This window comes from Tauraco erythrolophus, chromosome 2, assembly GCF_009769465.1.
Source record: "Tauraco erythrolophus isolate bTauEry1 chromosome 2, bTauEry1.pri, whole genome shotgun sequence".
Lineage (NCBI taxonomy): Eukaryota > Metazoa > Chordata > Aves > Musophagiformes > Musophagidae > Tauraco > Tauraco erythrolophus.
Genome location: NC_141466.1, coordinates 49,220,890 through 49,236,785, shown reverse-complemented (window position 1 = coordinate 49,236,785; position 15,896 = coordinate 49,220,890). Strand labels below are relative to the sequence as shown.

Genomic DNA, 15,896 nt, shown 5'->3' with positions numbered 1-15,896 from the left:
CCATTGTATTTATGTGTGCCAATATAACCAAAATTCTTTAGAATAGAATATTTCAGTTGGAAAGGACCTACAACAATCATGTAGTCCAACCGTCTGACCACTTCACGACTGACCAAAAACTAAAGCACGTTATTAAGGGTATTGTCCAAATGCTTCTTAAACACTACTTGTTGGTCCCATTCAAATTTTACAGGGTTTCTCATTTGCTTGTTTTCTTTTTTTTTCTGTTTTGCTTTTAGACCCAGATGAAGTAATTTACGATGATGTGCCAAGAGAAAATTCAGACTCTGAACCAGGTTTGAGGTCTTTGTAATACAGACCACATTGAAAGCAATGTAATATGGAATTATATGCATGTGTACTGAATAGATATGTTCATTAACTGCCAAAAATACATGTAAGTAGAATTAACAGTGTCAATAATCAGTAGGTCTTACAAAGTTCGGAATTAAACTAACTCTTGAAAGACTTGATCTCAGCAGGTCTCCTACATGGCTCTTCTCAGAAGCTGAATTCTGTGTTCTATAGATGCTGTCCCAAATGCTTGAGTATTCTGTATATTAGAGAATTACCATGTTGGATGTTATAGATATAGTGACCTGAGCAGGACAAGGTAGTTAGGAAAAGAGTGTTTTAAAAAGTTAAATAATGTATGATAATGCATCATTGTCATGGTTGTACAGAGAACTGCTCTATTCTTGAAAGTCTCCCTTCAACCTAAAACTACCTGATAGATGGAAGAGGAGATTCAGAGTGGCTATTTACTGTCCTGATGGTGACTCTACAGGAATGTTTTATTTCAGCTTTGGAGTGGTCCAGCTCCTGGTGGTATGACCGTGGTTGGAAGGGGCAGGATAGTTCTTGTAGTGTTGCTGGAGCCAAGATTTTGCTGTTACTGGGAATGGTGGAGCTAGGACTCAAGAAACTTATTTCACTGAGTTCTCAGATTTGTTTTGCCATTTTTGGTTATAGTGAAGACTGTGCTTAAATCTTGGTTGCTACTAACTGATTTTTGTTTGAGTAGATCAGCTTGTTAGGAACTCAGCATCTACTTTTCACGGCTCTGAGAGACGTGTCTCATCTCAGTGTTTGATACTGAAGTTGTTAATGATTCAAGAAAACACTTAAGCTTTCTTGTGTGAAAACCGCATTTAGCTTTAAAGCCATAACATTTTCATTTGTTGGCCTTAGTGGTGTTCAGGCAAGGTGCTTTACAAATTGTTACTGAGATTTGTTTCATTTATTATTTGGAAATATTATCTTACATTCATGACTTGAATGCTTTTATTACTGGAAGGTCCCTCAGTGGACTGTGCTGCTCTGGACAGGGACATCTTTGCGCTGTGACTGCTCAGGCAGGAAACATGTATGCTGAGGCCAGGAGGCAGAGCTGGAGAGGGATATGGGACATGGAGCAAAGCTCTGCTGAGCATCTTGGTCAAAGCTTTCAGCTTAACTCAGAAGATACTAATTAAATTTTGGCTTTCTGTTTGTCCCCAAAGACATCAGAAGTTTCTGATAAAATAGGTAGTGAAGGAAATTTCATCTTTTTAGTACATGGTCTTAATGGTTATTAATTGTATGTTTTGTCAAGGAGACACGGCTGTACCAAAAAAGTCACAGTCAGAGCTCAGTCTACATTAGTACAGGGACAAAATATGCCCACCAAATCACTGGGTAGCCTGCCCCAATAGTGGCACTGCAAAAGTTTGTCTTATATGAGTCTTGATTCATTTTGACTTAGTATGATGAATCTCGAGTTATTCATTGTGTTAGATTACCACTAAAATGGCTTCTTCAATAAGTATATTTTAAGGACAATCTTGATATACATGGAGGTTTAAACAGAAATTGTTAAACTTGATTCTTCCAAATTAGAGGAGGTTCCTCTGTATTAATTCTAAAGAATTTAGTTAGTTATTATTAAAATTTTATTATTCATCAAAATGTAGTTTTTTAAATCACAGAATCCAAGGTTTCGATAGATATGTGAGGTACGTCAGCTTTTCTTTCAAGTATGTATTTTTTTCTCAATTTAAATAAAACTTCAGTGTTAAAAGGAAAACACAGCTTCTGTTTACTGAATTTAATATGAGACAGTTTTAAATGAAGCATTATAACCTCTGACAGTAGGGATCCCTGGCAGAAGTCTCCACGCTTCTCTACTTGTAATGAGAAATGACGCTACATGTAGAGTGCATGCCTGTTTCCTGGCAAGTAATTGGCACTAAAAATTTTCCATTTTGTTTTGAGTCAGTTTGTCATACTTGAGAAGACCCGTGTCTTTAACAGGTGATACTTTGGTCAGCCTTTGCAATACAGCTTTCTGTCTCTTGAAAAGGTTAATACTTCAAGATCTTAGACTAGATTATGGGCAAGGTAACCTGCAGATATGGGAAGCTTCTAGTGGCTGGTGGAGTTGCAAGAATGACAAGTTGTAAAGTATCATAGTATAACATGTTCCTTGCTACTTTGGTCTGATCTGTTCTGCTTGGAGTTAGTGACATTTTCGTTTGATTCTTTAGCGTTTGTCATTTGAGCTGATCATGAAGATGTTCCTAGGGACAAATGGCAAGCTTGCAAATGGAAGGATGCTTCTCAGTGTAGACGTATGTTCACAGCTACAGTTGGAACTTTGAATTTCTTCTGAAACGTGTTATGGGATTTGGACAAAACAGTGTAGTTTGAGTAGGGCATGTTTTTAAAAGGATCGTGGTGTGTGCCCATAGCACTGTCCTCTTTTAGTACTCTCTTTCAACAAAGACAACCTCTTTTGGCTGTTTGAATATTGGATTTAATTCACATTTAAAAATGTGCATACAAAAGTCTGTATAGTTTTTTATAGTACATCCTGCACAACTTTTTTTGGTGTTTCAACAAACAAATTTCAATGGTGCCTTTTTTATATTTTGGTTTAATTCTTGCAGAGGAAATGATTTATGATGATGTTGAAAATGGTGATGATGGTGGAAACAGCTCACTGGAATATGGGTGGAGTTCAAGTGAGTTTGAAAGCTATGAAGAGCAGAGTGATTCTGAGTGTAAAAATGGAATTCCCAGCTCCTTTTTGCGAGGCAACCACAAGAGACATGTATGTACCCCACAGTGCTGCTCAGTCGTTGAGGTTACCCTGATTTCCAACACTTGCCTTTATCACCCGTATTTCCCTTCTCCTCAATCCAGTTTCAAATGCCAACAGCATCTTTTTAAAGGAGACGTGAATCAATGTGAAGTGGCAGTCCATAACAAAATGTAATTGGGAAAAGAAAAGATGAAAATATTAAACAGAAGTTTCTTAGAAAAAGAAAAAACTCAAATTGGATAATACTGAAATTAAAAATGAAATAATTTTTACTTGTTGGCGGTTCCTCACCTTTTCTTCTTTTGCAGCTGCTGGATTAGTGTAAGTGGTAAATGAGCATGGAAAATAATGTGAAGAACAAATGGGGGTAAGCCTGACAAGATATGAAGTTTTGGGATCCTTCAGGTGCTTAAAAGTCATGAAACAGTTTGCCAGTGTTCCTTACCTTTCTGTCTTAGATATATACCACTTCGGTAGTTTGAAGGTGACTGAGCTTAAAAAAACCACTGAAAATAAAGGTTTTTGTGATGAAAAAGAAGTCTGTACCATTTATTAAGGAGAGAAGAGAGGTCTTGTGATCAAAATGATGCATCTGTGACACATCTCTGGTCTAGTATCTTTGGCTACATCTGTGCTGTGGGAGGCAGGAAGGCGCTGCCGGCATGGGTGCCTGCTCTTGCTGCATCTTTCTGGCTGCACATCGGGAAGAGCCTTGGAGTCCTGTACTCTCTCCTTCTGCCCTCGTACCCTTTCTGTGAGAGGGAAGTCTTGCCTGGAGCCCCTTCTCTGCTGTGAGCGCTTGGAGAATGGGGATGGGACAGGCAGGGCTGGGCTCAGTGTCTGGAGACACTGCAAAGTCCTCAGAGCCCCTGGTAGTGTGCTGGCTGGGGATAGACACCCAGGAGCCGCTTCACAGCTGCGCTGCTGGCTGCTCCAGCACCCTGTGGCTGGGGGATGTAGGGGTAGCGGCCAGGGTGTTCATCCATGGACCGTGATCTTTGTTTTGCAAGTTTCTTACCTTAAGGAGAGTAAAAGCTTCTCACTGTCTGTGTTTCCCTCCAGTACACATTATCTGCTCTCCTCCCCACCTCCACCTTTGCTGCTCACCCTTTGGAAATGAGGGAGTGAACAATTAACTGCAAGGCTCGAGCCCATCCAAATCAGCACTTTGTAAGCTGTGAGCTCATCTTCTGGTTTTGTTTTGGTTTTGTCCTGAGTAGAACAAGTTTAAGCTATTGCAGCTGTTTCTTTCTGGGGAGTTTAACTAGACTGAAGAAAACTGAGTTTGGTTTGGTTTTTTAATGCCTTTGAAAGAGACTGGGAAATAACTTTACATGTGACTCTGTAAGTCTTAACATGGCTGCTAGTTTCTTCTTTTTCTTTTTAACCTTTTCCTATTACCTGTAGCTTCTGCCTTGGCCATAGTAGTAGGAATCTATTTACACATGTGCACAGAGCAAGGTTTAAAGCTATTTTTTTAAATGCTTATGAGTATAGTTTGATCTGTCACAGGAAACTGTTGGCAGTGGGTTGAGTGATGGTGCCAGGATCAGGCACAGTGTCTCTGAGCAAGAGACCAAGGAGTGGTGGGAGGAGAGAGGCATGCTGCAGGGTCCTGCCCGGCAGCTGGCTGTTCCAGGCCTGTGACAAAAAGTTTTGAGGATTGCCTTGTGAGGATGGGGATGAGGAGCCTAGGAACATGTTAGTTGGTGGATGAAGAAGTCAGAGGGACTGCTGCAGCTGGATGGGTTACTGGGAGGTGGAGAAGTCTGGAATACTGCATTCAACTCTGAGTCCCCAACACAAGAAGGACATGGAGCTGTTGAAGCGAGTCCAGAGGAGGGCCACAAAGATGATCCGAGGGCTGGAGCACCTCTGCTATGAAGACAGACTGAGAGAGTTGGGGCTGTTCAGCCTGGAGAAGAGGAGGCTCTGGAGTGATCTTACAGCAGCCTTCCAGTACTTAAAGGGGACCTACAAGAAAGCTGGAGAGGGACTTTTTACAAGGTTATATAGTGATAGGACAAGGGGCAATGGCTTTAAACTGAAAGAGGCAGATTTTGATTAGATCTAAGGAAGAAATTTTTCACTCAGAGGGTGGTGAGGCACTGGAACAGGTTGCCCAGCGAAGTTGTGGATGCCCCATCCTTGGCAGTGTTCAAAGCCAGGTTGGATGAGGCTTTGGTCAACCTGGTGTAGTGGAGGGTTTCCCTTCCCATGGCAGGGGGGTTGGAACTAGATGATCTTTAAGGTCCCTTCCAACCCTAACCATTCTATGATTCTAAGTCAGAAAACTAGAGAATAGATTTGACAGAGGATGAGGAAAATGGGAAACTATGATCACTGAGAAACCACTTCGCTTTATACCTATTCTCTGTATCCATTCCTTGCACTCTCACTTCTCCTCAGGTCTTGTGATGGATGTTACAGTATTCTCCCACCACATCTCTTTCTATAGTCTTTCGGAGCCTGGAAGGGACTTGCCTTGTTTATTTTTTTTCTGTTCGTTGAAAAATATGAGAAGGATGGAGGTAGGATTTTTAATTGTAAATGCTGGTATGACTTCCCTCAAACTTTTTTATTACGACTTTTGATTATTTATTTATTTATTGTAAGATGGGATGGTTTTTTTGCTATTAAATATTTCTAGTCTGTGAACCAGATGCTGTTCTTAATTATATTGCTGTAATGCCAGAATCATCGTGTTGGAGGTAATCGCATCCTGACCCAGCCTAGTGGAGCTAAATGATGGACCTGTCCCTTTGTTTTCAACTCAGTAGGCCTTCTATTTCCTGATGCTTTCATCTCTTGCCAAATAACTCCGTTGACATCAAGCTGAGGGTTTTTCCATTAGACTTATATTATAGGACACACCAAATACTTTCTTTTTTTTTTCTAGTTACAGTTTAACCTCTTTCATCTGACTTTCTCAAAATCTTTAGCAAATGTTAATTATTATTCCAGAGCATTTCTCTGGTATATCATCCTTACCTTGCAAACGGATACATTCATGTACGAGATGGTTACACAACAGTCATACAATGAGGCTGTGAGAGAGCTGAGGAAAAACATGCACTTTGTGATTCCCATGCACTCGAGAACTACAAGACTGTGCATCCTCCCCTCTTAGTGTCTCCTTGCCCAACTCACTGGCACTGTCAATCTTCATCTTCTCCGGTGCCAACAACCTCTGCAGGTTCTTCAGCCTTCAAAAATTCTTTTGATTGACCATTCTGAAGGATAGTCAGAAATAAACTCACTAGAGTATGTGTTCCACTGAACGATGCTAATGCGTAAAGTTGATGCATCATTTCCGTATGGTTCGTAAGAGATGTGCACGACATAATTAATATGCAGGTAGCTTAGACTGAGCGACTTTGTCCCTCTCTTTACATATTTGCCAGCGTAGCGCAAAGGTGCCTGCCTGAGTTTCAGAAAGTACAGTGATGTGCCACAGTGAGTCTATTGTGACGGTCAGAGCTTCCCTAAATGATAATTTTCCCTCAGTTGTCTGTTTATCAGTAGGCAGACCAAGCAATACACATGATATACGCGAGTACTTTAGCATTAAGTTTGCACTGCAGGCTTTTTGAAAAGATTGTGTCTTTTTGTACACTGTAGCTTTCTCATGACCTAACGCGTTTAAAGGAGCATTATGAAAAAAAGATGAAAGATTTGATGGCAAACACTGTGGGAGCAGTAGAGATTCAGCAACTAAAGCAAAAACATGAGCTGAAGGTAGTGTAGTTGATTTTTGTAACTAGCTTTGCTTGAATGATTGCTTTTTCCAACACAGACAATGTTGTCTTTTTCTTTTACTAATAACTTGAAAAAGCAGGAAATAGTTTGTATGAAATGAGTTCTAAATGTGCTGGATTGTTATGCAGTTTTTCTTAAAAGTACTTTTTCAAGGAGCTTTTCTCATGACTTTTTTTTAATGGTAACAGTTTCAGAAGATGAGATGGGGCATTGTCCTTCCCTACTGACCAGTGCCTTTATCCCAGAGTGTGAGCCAGGTGCACAGCCCTGACTTCTCTCTCAGACCTAGGTGAGCTCTGCAGGGCCACCCTGGCCCTGGCTCTCCAGCCACGCAGGATCAGATTGCAGGAGTCACAATCTCGGTGCTCTCCGTTCTGAACAAAGCCAGCATGAAAAGGCTACGTTTTTACTAAAAGCTTTGGCTCAAATCGAGAAATTGCCTCATTGCAGCAAGACATCTCTGTTTGTTTTCTGATGTCGCTGATGATGTCAGCACAGCTCTGGCAGTAGTAGTGATTTTTTGCCATGGTGGCATTTTAGGAAAGCAAAAGTACAAAGCAGTTTTTTAATAAACATTTGCTAGCAAAACACTTAATTCTTATTTTTTTCATGAAGTTTCTTTTTGCTCTAGTAGTGTACTATAAAATTATGCAATTTTTAATTAAAACAACTTTTTTCAATTAATGAAATTATTAATTGTAACATTTTCTGCAAAACTGTTTATTTAAGAATGTAGCGAGTATAGAACTGAGTCTAGAGGATTATCTTTAGCTTGGAAATACTTTGACAGAGTTAGTGGGACACTGGAAGATGGACAGGAACCCCGGCCATTAATGACCTGTTTGTAGTATTTTTTTTGTTACATAATTTAAAGCTGAGCGTTTTAGACTATTTTGAGTTCAGATGTTTGATGCAGAAATGTTCTTAAGCATCTCTGCTATTTTAGGCTTGCATACAATGTTGACGTGAAGTAAGTCCCTTTCTCCAGGTATGATTTTATTAAGAAAAAGTACAGGTGCTCAAATCTGAGCTTTGATGGATCTGTGACTATATATTCCTTTGACTTTGGGCTATATTTGTAGCCTAAACTACTTGACAGTGTTGGGTTTTTTTTAAAGATATTTTGATCGAAAGTATTCTGCGTGGTATGCTCAAACATGTTCCTATTATTCACTGAACACGTAGACTGTATTTTTTATCTTACAGATGCAAAAGCTTATGAGAGCTGCTAAAGAAGGTACCAAAGATGGGCTCGAAAAGACAAAAGCAGCTGTGAAAAAGGGTCGTTCTTTCATTAGAACAAAATCTTTTATTTCTCAAGGTATGTGCCAATTATACTGTGTTTGTTACTCTCTAGTCATTTCCGAGAAAGGAAGTGAATGGCCTAGCAGGTGTTTATATTGGGAGCTGAGTACTGAATGCATGAAATCAGCTTTCTATCAGTAAAGTGTAGTATAATATACAGTTCAGATGACAGTATCGTCAATGTGTCTTGAGTAGTTTTAGGTTTAGGGCAAGAACCTGAGTGACCTGAGAAACCTGAGGACCACAGAGAAGAGTCCACTTAACAGCAACAAATGCCACCAAACACTATCATAGATACTATCTAGGTATTGGTGTATGTGAGTATGGAAATCATGTTAGTCTGTCCCGTTCCCTCCATCAGGTAACTCTTGAATGTCAGGGAAGTCTGCTGATATGACGTGGTTTTCAGTGGAGTAATAGTTGACTATTTATAAAGCTTCTCATGGCCAAGGGATAAAAAATGCTTTCTGTGCTTAAGAGTAGAAGTAGAGGAGGACACTGTTCTGCTTTATCACAGTTTGGTGATGAAGCTGTGATGAAAGCTGAGTGTGAACTGGGAAAACAGAAAGTGGCCTACAATCAAAAAGCTAAAAATATTTGTGTTCTTTCACTAGTTAAGAACAAACATCTGTCCTCTGCCACAAGCCTCAGCAGCACCGGTCCACAGTTAATTTTTGCAAGAGGCAGAGGGTAGTAACTGAATACAAACCTATTTATTCTTTGGGATAAGTCTGAGAGGTAGTATGTCTTTCTGCTCAAGTTCCTGCCCAACTAATTGAATGGTTGTAACTTCAGAGTTTATAAAGCTGCAATTTTAGGAAGCTAAAACCACAAGACTGGAACAAGACATTTTCAGTGAACAAGATAACAGAAAGCTGCATCTTATCTGTAAGGCACATCTTACCTCCCTGTCATGGCCTCTGCTTCTGAACTTACCTAATTGACAGACGGAAAATAGAAAGTTAGTTGCACAGACTTCAGTGATCAAAAATGTTTCCTCAGCTTCTTGCTGTTGCACAGGAGAAAATGATCTGCTTCAGCAGGGCAGTGTTACAGTGTACTGGGCATTCCTCCACACATTTCTAGAGGTTAGGTAGCAGACAGGGGAGATCTGTGGATGGTTTAATCCCTCAGCTACTTATCAAATCAGCAGGAAGCTGGTGACAAATTTATCAAACTCATGAATTCCTCCCAGCCAGCAGATCTGCTTCCCTTACTTCCCTTTTAGTTCTATGACACAGTTTCTCATACTGTTCTTTCTTGATCTCTTTTGCTGGTGTCTGCTTGTTTGGCTGACTGCGTACTGCCACCTGTCACTGCACTTTGGTAGTGCTTTTTTGCCGAAAATTAGTATGTAGGGAGCAATGCAGAATCTCCTACTCTGTTTTCTGATGAAATCAAACATTTCGGTACGCTTGGCTATTTATTTTAGTTCAGTTATGGAAGGGTGTATGGAATTTTTTAAGCTGAATCGTATTATAGGTGCGTTTAATTTCTTCCAAAAGGTCATTTATTTCAAAACTGCTGGCCCTGGAGCTGCAGTACTTTAACTTTAGTTGTCATGTCTCGTGCTCTGGACAGCCCTGTTCTCCTGGCTGTGAAGAGGGAGTAGAAGTCAAGCAAAAGATGCATAGGCTGTCGCCTGCTGTGTTTTTGAGGATTTTGAGATACCTTTGAAAGATGTTCTGTATTACAGCGCCTATTAGTGGTGGTACTTATGTGATTTCACAGGTGATACAGAAGTGCTAGGAAGTTTCTTTTGTTTGGTAAATGAAAATAAGACTGCTGTGTAGTTACTGTGCTTGGATAATTGGATCTTTGCGGCTTTTTTTTTTTTCCTTTCAATATACATGTTGTAAAAGTTGACAATTTGGTTGTTCAATTATTTGCAGATCATAGATCATCATGTCTGGAAGAAGAAGAGCTAAATTTATTTATTGATGTGGACTGTATGCATACAGAGGCAATTATGACTCCTATGCCTGAAGGATTATCACAGCAGCAGGTAGTAGGCTTTTGGAAATATGGTCTTCTGCCTCCTTTTCCTCCCCCTTTTCCTTTACATCAATGTCTTTCAGGTGCCTTGCTCTTCAAACATACCGGTGTTTAACGTAAATTAAGTGGACATCAAATTCAGAACTGAATAAGTAGTTTTTTTGAAAATTGGTATGTGTGCATGTAGATGCATCAGTCCTGAATTCAGCCAGAGATGCAAAATGCTGTTATTCATTATAAAATTATCTGATTATATTTTTTCACTGCCTGAACACTTAAACTAAATGTGATGGTTTTGAGTGAAAAAGAAAAGAGTTTAAACATTTTTATTGAGTCAGAAGACATTGCTCCAGGTGCTCCAGCATTTCCGTTTCAAATGTACGGAATATCCTGTATACTCTCTGAATCTTAAGGTTTCTCCTGACATTAAAAAAGCTTGTCCCCAATAAAGTCAAGTCTACAGAAGAGTGTATTTTGCTGTTCTCCACCTCAAACTCTATAGTCACTGTGGAAACCACTTCAAAAAACACTGAAATCAGCATTGGTTAGACATTTCTGCTGAAAATAAGTCCTGTGGGTTCATGTTACTGTAGTATTATGACAAGTAATAAGTATATGAGAGTTTTTAGCTTCTTGTGGCATCAAGTCATGAGTTGGTCAGTACCTTCAGAAAATAAGCAAAAAAAAATAATTAAGGGGCAGCTGAGGAGAGTGGTATGGGTTTTTGGTTTGCTTGGTGAGGTGTATTTTTCTAATGTGTTTAGCAGGGTGAAGTGCTAATCTTGCAACAATGCAGCTACCAATAAGATTTCATTATAATGTAAGATCTCAGCATCAGTCTGAATTCTGTGTTTTCCTTTTCCAAATAGAGATTTGAAAGTTTCACTGGTTGGTTTGTTGGGTTTTTTTGTTTGTTTTTTTGTTGTTGGGAATTAAAAATAAATATGCTCTCTTTTGGAAAAATAGTGCTCTTAATTTGGAGCAAACTGGTAATTGTTGTGTAGGTCATGATATATGTTGCTTATTGACCCAGGAGAAGCTGCCCAAGTGGGCAGGAGTGGAGTTAGGACAGTCAAAGCTCAGCTGGAACTGGTGAGGTGTGAAGGGCAACAGTGAAAGGTTTCTTATACGTATATTGGCAGCAAAAGGAAGGCTAAGAAAAATATGGATCTGCTGCTTGATGGAGCAGGAACCTGGTGGAAAAGGGCACTGAGAAGACCGAGGTACTCGCAGCCACCTTTGCCTCAGCTTTTACTGGTGAGATTTTGTCCTCAGGCCTCCCAAGCCCCTGAGCCTAGAGGCAGGTCCTGCTGGAAGTGAAGTGTTACCTGCAGCTAGGGGATACTAAGGCCAGTTGGACATACAGGTGTCCATGGGACCATGTGGGATGGATTTAAGGGTGCTGATGGTAAGGCCTTTCTCTGTTGTCTAAGATCACAGTGGCCAGAAGACTGCAAAAAGGTAAATGTCATGCTCTTGTCGTCAAGAAGAGCAAGAACGATCCAGCCTGCCCTCACCTCATTCCCTGTGAAAGTGATAGAGCAAATGCTTCTGGCAGCTATTTCTGGGTTCTGAAGGACAGGAGGGTGATTGGGGACAGTCAGCATAGATGGACCATTTGTGGCTGACCTGCCTGAGTGCCTTTGAGATGACTTGTGGAGAGAGGAGAGCAGAGGGTGTCATTCACCTCGGCTTTCGCAGGGCTCCCAGGGCACTCCCGTCAAGTGCCCTTGTACCTGCGTAGATAAGATAGGATTTGTACGGGTGGACTAGAAGGTGGGTGGAAAACAGGTGAGGACACCATGCTCGGGAGGTTGTAGCTCATGGTGCAAAGTCCAGCAGGTGGCCAGTGTTAGTGGTGTCCCTCAGGAGAGGATATTGCGCCCATGGTGTTTAATGCCTACAGTAACAATCCAGATACCAGCTGAGGTGCACATTTGGGGATGATACCAAATCGCAGGGGTGCAGCAGGCCATGTGTGGGAGAGTGGGGCTGCTGAGGTTGACAGAAAAACACAGCCAGCTCAGCAGAGGCCAGCACAGATCCTGGCTCTGGGGCAGAGTGACCCCGTGCCATGGCAGAGGCCGGGGGCCGGCAGACTGCCCGACAGCCCTGGGCATCCCAGCTGGAGGGATGACGGCCAGAAGTTCCTTCCAGCCTGGACTGCTCAGCCCCGAGCGAGCTGGCGTGATGGATGGATGTGCTTGTGTTAAACAGCAGGTGGCACGATAGCTTCGGTTTTTCCCGGTGCCTGCTGAAATGCCGTGTCTCGCCTTGGGTCTCAGTCATGATAGCTTTTGCTTCGTTTAATGCTGGGACCTGAGTTCTTAGGGCGAGTTGTTCGTGTTTGTGTGCTACTAGCACAGTAGTTCGTACTTTTCTCGCAAAAACGCGGATATAAACGTAAGGCTTGCACGCAAGCCTCTCATAAGTTGTGCATATCTGTTGCAGTAACCTGTAGGTGCTATTAAGTATCAATTTTGTGTATTACAGAGCCTGAAAAAAAAAACCATTTTCTACAGATGTTTATTCTTTTCAGAAGAATGAACTGTGACTAAGAGTAGAGTTAGTATCCTTTACCAGAGCAGCTGATACGTTATACTAAATCAGACACGGCTAAATCCGTTCCAAGCACAAATTAGACACAACTAATTTTACCATATGTATCTTTAAGCAAGGCCTCAGATAATTTTGAAGTCTTCCTTTGAAATGCCAGTACTTGAAAGAATCCTTACGTAACCTCCACTTAACATAAGAATGCAAAATACAAGTGTGAAGAATTAAAGGCAGCTGTGAGGGAGGAGGCAGGAGGCCGTGGAGATGAGGAGCAGAGAGAAGTAAGTCCAAGGTTTGAGTTTTGTGGTCATTTAGGCTGGTTTAAAATAGCAAAAGAAGCGGTTTTACCTTCTCTTGTAGTTGTGGGGGGTGGTTTGATCCTGCCCTTGTGCTGCCATCTCCCTGAGTCCTGCTTTTGAAAGCCCTGGGATGAGCTGGATCAGGAAATGGATTTGGGTGAAAACAAATCCTTAAAACCAGCAAGAAATCTAATCAATAACAGTAAGAAATTGAAATCTTAAGCCAAATAGGTTCCCCAGTCCTTTCTGTCATGTCACCCGCACATGCATACAATGTGCGTTTCAGCTGAATTGCGGAAGCAGGAGGTGGAGAAGGAGGTGTGATAAATAGCCTGCAGTTTGTAAACATGAAATATGGTAGTGCTTCCTGAAGCTCTTACAACTCTGTCAATTGGTATGAATATAGATGAGACAGGGTTTTCACTTGTGCATAGTAATGCCTGAAAAAGAGCTGACTTACTCAGAGGCTTTCTGAGTGGCCTTACCTTAAAAACGCAATTAATGTTTGCTTATTTGTCCTTTGGGTTACTCCTAACAAATTTATAAAACATAGAAAAAAAGAAAATTCATCTTGAAGACTGATTTTGAAAACTGGTTACCAATTTTCTTGCTGCAATTCACTGAAGTAGCCAACGTTGTCTATACCTATTATTATTTGTATTAATGCCTAAATTCTAAAATTAAAAGACAAGTTTTGAAAGTAAAGCTTGGAATTGCAACAGTCACCAAAGATTCTAGATATAGATACCATAACTGTTGCGTTCTTTAAAATAAATAATTAGTTTTAGAGTAATAGTACATTTAATTACTTTTGAAGAGTTACAATATTATTTTATTGCCATTCCAGTATTGAAATTGAATTTTGTATTTCTTGTGTTTTATTAATGTGATAATTTTATCATCAGCATTCCCAACTATGATGAACGTATTACCTGATTAGAGCTTCAGACAAAACTTTCTTTCTTAACAGGTTGTGAGAAGGTATATTTTGGGCTCTGTAGTTGACAGTGAGAAGAATTACGTGGATGCTCTCAAAAGAATCCTGGAGGTACCTCAATATATTTGTATTTTATAATTTGGAAATTTAAAAAATAGTCAAATCCTTGAAGAATCTGTAGTATGACTCACAGATTTTGCTACAGATGCTTCATGCCAAATGTTTAGAGATTTTGTGCGTGTATACTGTTGCATAAGTTGTTTTTTTTTCTGCTTGTAAAGACCCATTTTTTTGTTTGCTTAAATCTATTTATGTATATCTTTTTTTCCCCGCAGCAATATGAGAAGCCCCTTTCAGATATGGAACCAAAGTTATTGAGTGAAAGAAAACTCAAAATGGTCTTTTATCGAATTAAGGAAATTCTTCAGTGCCATTCAATGTTTCAGATTGCGCTGGCGAGTCGTGTATCTGAGTGGGACTCTGTTGAAATGATTGGTGATGTCTTTGTTGCTTCAGTAAGCAAATGCATCTGAACAGATAATCTGTTTTTATTTTGGGCTTGTTATTCCATCTCCATATCTCTCTGTCTAACTTGCCTACTTTATTTCCGTATTCTCCAATGCCTATGGCAGCTGTCAGAGTATGTATGTACCATCCTGGTAAGGAAACTGACACCAACACGTCTTCAGTTTGGTTGGCAGATGTGAAAGGATTGTGGGCAAAATTTTCAGGCTTTCATCAAGCTTTCAGACATTTAGGTATCTGAGGAGATAGAGATTCACTGACCCACTAAAATTAAGGTGAGACTGAGGTTCAACATGTCTTAAAAAGTAGGTAGTCATACATAGTATGTTTGTTTGGAGCAGAAAAAAACACAGTAGGTGATGTCCTGAATTCTTGGATTTGAACTGAGCCTGGGACACAGGTAAAGAGTATTTGTGTAACACTATCCCACCCTTAATGGGCATCCATCCAAAGGACTGAATTAGCCACTGCTTTAAATTAGAGAATATAAGAAGTGACCTTGGTTGATAGACGTTTTTCCCACCGTGAGTGTGTGGATGGAAAAGGCTGCCTACCTGCTGGTTTGAATACTTTGTTTTGTTGCTTTGGCCCCATTTCAGTCAAAATGAAACGGCTACTAAAGATTTGCTGTTTAAAGCAAACCTGTCTTGTTTTGACTGAAGGGAGTTAGATAGCATTAACGAGACCAGAGCTGCAGAAGAGAGGGATAAAATTACTAAGGAGGTAATGGGCAGCGATCTTACCCTTTACATGGCTGTTTGCAGGCCACACAATTGTCTGCTTTCCTGGTAAACCCGTATCAGCAGAAGATGGGGCATGAAGGCCCTGGGTCTTCGCTGGTTCACCAGATCTGGAACATAGGCAGCCGTGAGATGATCAGGGGATCACAGCAGCCGCTTTGAATCTCAACGGATACCCTTTGATTGCCCGTAGTCCTCAGGCTCTGCCCTAGTGTCATAGCCAAGATAAAACTGTTTCTGTAAATTTGCATTTTGTAATTCACAGCCGTTACATCTTTAGGTTTCCAACCTGTTTTCTACAGAAATTTTATTTTGGGCATCACCAGTATTTCTGTAGATCCAGCACTAGGCCAGACAAAGCCCTTAGCTCTGAGCAGGGCCAGAGGTTTAGATAGTTGTGATTTCAGGGTTCTTTTGTATTTATAGTTAAGGTTTACCCTTTTATGTTTTCAGTTTTCTAAATCTATGGTATTGGATGCGTACAGCGAATATGTAAACAACTTCAGTACAGCAGTAGCGATTCTGAAGAAAACATGTGCCACCAAACCTGCCTTTTTAGATTTCTTAAAGGTGAGTTTATTCAATCTTAAAACAGCTGGGCATATGGTATAAATAAAACAGTATAAATTATAAGTTAGGATGAAATTTGACTGCTGATACTGTATATTACGTGACTGTTTTAAGGACTTTGGCTTTGT

General features: G+C 40.5%; 1 protein-coding gene across 1 annotated transcript in view; it reads left to right on the top strand.

Moving 5' to 3' along the window:
• ARHGEF10 (Rho guanine nucleotide exchange factor 10) overlaps positions 1 to 15,896 on the top strand; it is a 96,306-nt gene that overhangs the window by 13,789 nt on the left and 66,621 nt on the right. Inside the window, exons 8-15 of the mRNA XM_086625353.1 lie at positions 240 to 296; positions 2,928 to 3,091; positions 6,704 to 6,820; positions 8,048 to 8,162; positions 10,039 to 10,151; positions 13,967 to 14,044; positions 14,269 to 14,448; positions 15,652 to 15,768. Coding sequence (XP_086481479.1) covers positions 240 to 296; positions 2,928 to 3,091; positions 6,704 to 6,820; positions 8,048 to 8,162; positions 10,039 to 10,151; positions 13,967 to 14,044; positions 14,269 to 14,448; positions 15,652 to 15,768 — 941 coding nt within the window. The remainder of the gene's footprint in view (positions 1 to 239; positions 297 to 2,927; positions 3,092 to 6,703; positions 6,821 to 8,047; positions 8,163 to 10,038; positions 10,152 to 13,966; positions 14,045 to 14,268; positions 14,449 to 15,651; positions 15,769 to 15,896) is intronic.